The sequence below is a fragment of the Chiloscyllium plagiosum genome, chromosome 19 (genome assembly GCF_004010195.1).
Source record: "Chiloscyllium plagiosum isolate BGI_BamShark_2017 chromosome 19, ASM401019v2, whole genome shotgun sequence".
NCBI classification, from domain to species: domain Eukaryota; kingdom Metazoa; phylum Chordata; class Chondrichthyes; order Orectolobiformes; family Hemiscylliidae; genus Chiloscyllium; species Chiloscyllium plagiosum.
This window is the reverse complement of record NC_057728.1, coordinates 52194724-52199971: the sequence shown is the minus strand read 5'-3', so window position 1 is coordinate 52199971 and position 5248 is coordinate 52194724. Positions and strand designations below refer to the sequence as shown.

Here is a 5248-nt window from a genome sequence, read left to right as displayed (position 1 = left end):
CAGGACTTGTACACTTAATGGTAAGGTCCCAGAGAGTGTTGCTGAACAAAGAGACCTTGGAGTGCAGGTTCATAGTTCCTTGAAAGTGGAGTTGCAGGTAGATAGGATAATGGAGAAGGCGTTTGGTATGATTTCCTTTATTGGTCAGAGTATTGAGTACAGGAGTGGGAGATTATGTTGTGGCTGTACAGGACATTGGTTAGGCCACTGTTGGAATATTGTGTGCATTCTGGTCTCCTTCCTATCAGAAAGATGTTGTGAAACGTGAAAGTATTCAGAAAAGATCTACAAGGATGTTGCCAGGGTTGGAGGATTTGAGCTATAGGGAGAGGCTGAACAAGCTGGGTCTGTTTTCCCTGGAGCGTCAGAGGCTGATTGGGTTTGGATATCTGGTGGGCATGGACAGGTTGGACCAAAGGGTCTGTTTCCATGCTGTACATCTCCATAACTCTATGACTCCAAATCAAGTAAGAGAACTCACAGGCCAGTATCCAGGAAGTGCACACCCTGGAAAGTCCACATCTATCTGGTTTACAACAGTCAAATTGCTTAGCAACAACCAAATCAGAACCAATCAAAATAAATATCTGGTTAAACAGTCACCCCATTCTAATGGAAGTCAATATCAGTGCAGCCGTTTCGATGATTGCAGAATCAGTCTTCAACAAAATTCACTCTGGAGTCCAACCCTTAACTTTGCACAAGACCTCAGGTGGACAGAGAATGTGCACTGGGGAAGCCCTACGGATTAAGGGTACAACTTTGGATCCAGTCTCTTATGAGAAGCAGCTGGTTCAGTTACCACTGATTGGAGTGAAAGGCTGAAGCCCAAGTTTGAGGGGGGTGAAATTGGTTCACCGAGATTGGCTCATTTTTCGATGAGAAATGGCTGCCTGAGTGAAATCAGAATTAATTACTCGGATGTTTTTCAGGAAGGTCTTTAGACTATTAAAGGAGCCAAGGGCACTTTGCAAGTTGACCAGAGAGCAATTCCTTGATTCTGTAAGGCCTGCCCAGTACTATTTGCCTTATGGCCAAAAGTAGAAGCAGAAATCAGAAGGCTGGAAACCGAAGAAATCAAACCAATCCAAATTGTGGAATGTGCAGCACCAGTCATACTAATTATGAAATCCAATACTCGCTTCGCCTTTGTGGGGATATTAAACAAACAGTAAACTGCTTTTTACAGTTGGATAAAATTCCAATCCCTCACCTAGTGGGTAAATATGCAAAGCTAGCAGGGGGCTGTCCTTCACAAAGCTGAAATGAGCCATGCGTACTTGCATTTACGGTTGGATGAGAAGTATGCTACAATTAATATCCATATGGGGTATTGTCAGCCTTAGCAATTTTTCAGTGGATGATGGAGAACATTTTACAAGGTCTACCCCAGGCCACTATTTACCTGGATGATGTGCTAATAACAGGGAAAACCAATAAACAGCACTAGAGAATTTGGTCATTGTCCTTAGATGTTTCTCCCAGGCGGAAGTATGCCTTAGAAAGGGTAAATGTGTGTTCCAGGCACCATAAGTGACCTACTTGGGCTACAGTGTCGACAAGAGTCTAGATTAGAGCAGTGCTGGAAAAGAACAGCAGGTCAGGCAGCATCTGAGAAGCAGAGATTGTGTTACAAACGTTGGAAGATAAAGCAAGACCGATGAAAGATGCACTGGCTCCCATGCTAATTATTATAGAAAATTCATACATAACCTGGCCTCCATCCTGGCACCATTACGTCAACTCTTAAAATAAGAGTCGGCCTCGGAAATGGTCACATCAACAAGCCATAGTTTTCAAGAAGGTGAAGAAACAGCTATCATCCTCTCAGGTGTTGGCACACAATGATCCCAAGCGAGATCTGACACTGACTTGCGAAACCTCCCTGTAGGGCAGCGGGTTGTATTAACTCGTGGGTGGCTCAGTGGAGTGGTACACCCAATCGTGTATGCGTCCACGACTTCAGCTAATGCCAGAGGTAGATACGCACAGGTAGGTAGGTAAGATTGGGTGGTCATATTTGGAGTCGGGAAGTCCTACCTTTGTTGACGTGGGAGGGGGAAGCTGGGGGGCGGGGTGTGTCCAAGTACTGGAGTTGGGGACGCTCGCTCGATGCCCCGCCCTTCAACCCGGAGCACTCTCAACCGCCATTCCGTCATGGCATTCGGCAAGGTGCCCTGGATTCTTGCGGCTTTTTGGTTGCACCTCCTCCCGTACGAGCCTGCCTTCGGCACTCTCGTCTCCATCACCGATCCGACCTTCATCCAGGATTGCGTCGACCAGCACAACAAATTTCGTGGGGAAGTGGTACCGCCGGCCAAGGAAATGTTCGCGATGGTTGGTTGAATGTCCGCCTCAGAAACGCCGAACTACGCCTTTTCTTTTTTAAAAAAGAAACACAAAAGTAAAATGGGTTGGGAGTGGGAATAGGTTCCATCGGGGCTGTGTCCCGGGGCGATTTTCTTACTGTCACTGGGTGTGAGGAGTGAGAGGACGGACGGTTTCTTTCCGACGGTGACCACGAGGAACAAGTGACGGGAAGGTTCTGGTAGCCACACGACCGTTAAATAACCGGGCGGTTTAAATTCGCGCGCGTGTACATCCGTGCCTCGTACTTAAATAATTGAATCTGTCGTAATAAAACAACACAGGAAGAATGTTCAGAATGCATTTTTTTTTAAAAAAGCAAACAAAAATGTCCCCATTTCAGAGGGAAAAATATCCAAATTTTCCCTTTTGAGGTATTGGGTTCGAGTCTCTAGAGTGGGATTCATCTCAAGATATTGAGATCTCCTCAAGATATGTCCGTGCCCCATGAAACTAGGGTCGGGCAAAGAACCAGGTTCCGGATCCAGATTTGAACCCAATGTCGTTGGCGTTCAGCTGACCCGGACGGCTGAGTTCCATTTCATTTGCCTCTTCAGCTGTGGCACAAGTGATGGCACATGCTCCCGTTCCTGTCCACCCCGTAGCCCCACCAGGAATCTCTTTCCCGCTCTCAGCAGTTGCCGCTAAAAATTAAGACTGAACCTGTTTGGCCATGTTATGAACGCACCTTCGATAGATAGCTTTGGCATCCATCGTAGGAATAGTGATCGTTTCAATTAAAGTTCGGTTCTAGTTATGGAGAGGCAAGATTTCATGATGGTGTGAGAAACAAAGCTCACTCACTTCAATAATTTCAGTCCGAGACAAAAATCTGAATCAGTAGTGTTCTTTATTTGTACATTTGCAAGTGGGTGCAATGTCTAATGCCAGACAAGGCAAAGACAAATACACATCATATTCCACAAACTTTCAAAATTTATACAATTTGAGCTTACGTCACTCATTTCCTTAAGACTGATCCCACAACTTCTGTTTATCCGGCCTTGTCCATGACAAATGCCTATCTCTGGCACCCATAAGGTTGTTTGACGTCATCCCACTGCAGGTCATCGCTAGACATATCCTTTCTTTATCAGCATTTATTCCTCTCCGGAGGCCACTCTGACCTTTATGACCTCTTTAATTAGGGTTTGTTCCTGTGTCTCCGTACAAGTGGGAAAACAGATGTTTTTCCTACTGTTATACAAGTGATTGCATTCTCTTACAACTTCTTATCTATTCGCCCATACATCTACCATTGTTTTGTAATCACGTCTCATGCTGACATACCATTTTTAACGGATTATATATTTCGTCTATATGGTCCCCATTCTTGTTAACTCAGCTCTTGGCCGAAACAATTACACACTGATGTGAATTCATTTACTCTGTATCAGAACTTATATAATTGCAGAAATAACATTAATTCACCTATATCCCACAATGGGAAGAGTTTAGAAAAGCCAGGAGAGCAATTAAATCAGAAGGTGCTATTAGTCAAATAGATGGGAATACGATCACTCCGCAGGAGCATCTTCGTTTTGTAATTTTCTTTTTTTTTCCCCAATCTAGACGTGGGATGAAGCACTTGCAAAATCTGCAAAAGCATGGTCAAAAATGTGCCTGTTCAAGCATAATCCAAACCTGCAAAAGAAGGGAACAGTGCATCCCACATTCTTTCCTATAGGAGAAAACATTTATATTTCCACAGGCAATTTCAATGCCAAGAATGCTATTAAGCGATGGTATGCTGAAGTGGCTGACTATGATTACAGTACAAATAGCTGTAAACCAAAAAAAGTATGTGGACATTACACACAGGTAAATGTTGCTTGGAGATATTATGCTCATTTTAATCATCCGATGGAATTTTTGAAATTGTTATGTTTTCAAATGTCTTAGCGTGTCTTTATGCAAAGTGTGCAGATGGACATTTGGTTTTACTCAGTCCAATCTAGACAAATAGACGATTGGTGTAGGAAATGCTGGATGACTAAAGAAATTGAGAGTTTGGTTAAGAAAAAGAAGGAAGCATATGACAGGTATAGACAGGGTAGATCGAGTGAATCCTTAGAGTATAAAGGAAGTAGGAGTATACTTAAGAGGGAAATCAGGGGGGCAAAAAGGGGACATGAGCTAGCTTTGGCAAATAGAATTAAGGAGAATCCAAAGGGTTTTTACAAATATATTAAGGACAAAAGGGTAACTAGGGAGAGAATAGGACCCCTCAAAGATCAGCAAGGTGGCCTTTGTGTGGAGCCATAGAAAATGGGGTAGATACTAAATGAGTATTTTGCATCAGTATTTACTGTGGAAAAGGATATGGAAGATATAGACTGCAGGGAAACAGATGGTGTCATCTCGCAAAATGTCCAGATTACAGAGGAGGAAGTCTTGAAACGGGTAAAGGTAGATAAATCCCCAGTATCTGATCAGGTGTACCCGAGAACTCTGTGGGAAGGCAGAGAAGTGATTGCTGGGCCTCTTGCTGAGATATTTGTATCATCGATAGTCACAGGTGAAGTGCCGGAAGACTGGAGGTTGGCAGACGTGCCACTGTTTAAGAAGGGTGGTAAAGACAAGCCAGGGAACTACAGACCGGTGAGCCTGCCCTCGGTGGTGGGCAAGTTGTTGGAGGGAATCCTGAGGGACAGGATGTACATGTATTTGGAAAGGCAAGGACTGATTAGGGATCATCAATATGGCTTTGTGCATGGAAATCATGTCTCACAAACTTGATTGAGTTTTTCAGGAAGTAACAAAGAGGATTGATGAGGGCAGAGCAGTAGATGTGATCTACATGGACTTCAGTAAGGCGTTTGACAAGGTTCCCCATGGGAGACTGATTAGCAAGGTTAGATCTCATGGAATACAGGGAGAA

At 44.0% G+C, this 5248-nt stretch overlaps 1 protein-coding gene across 3 annotated transcripts in view; it reads left to right on the top strand.

The window, feature by feature from the left end:
• Positions 1 to 1703: 1703 nt before the first annotated feature.
• Positions 1704 to 5248, top strand: part of LOC122559808 (GLIPR1-like protein 1) — a 44258-nt gene continuing 40713 nt past the window's right edge. For 2 of the 3 annotated variants that reach the window (XR_006314557.1, XM_043709866.1), the window contains exons 1-2: positions 1704 to 2337; positions 3940 to 4188. Coding sequence is in view for 2 of the 3 variants with exons in the window: in XM_043709866.1 (XP_043565801.1) it covers positions 2113 to 2337; positions 3940 to 4188 (474 nt within the window). In the remaining variant the exon portion in view is untranslated. The remainder of the gene's footprint in view (positions 2338 to 3939; positions 4189 to 5248) is intronic. The other variant, XM_043709867.1, reaches the window with a different exon arrangement.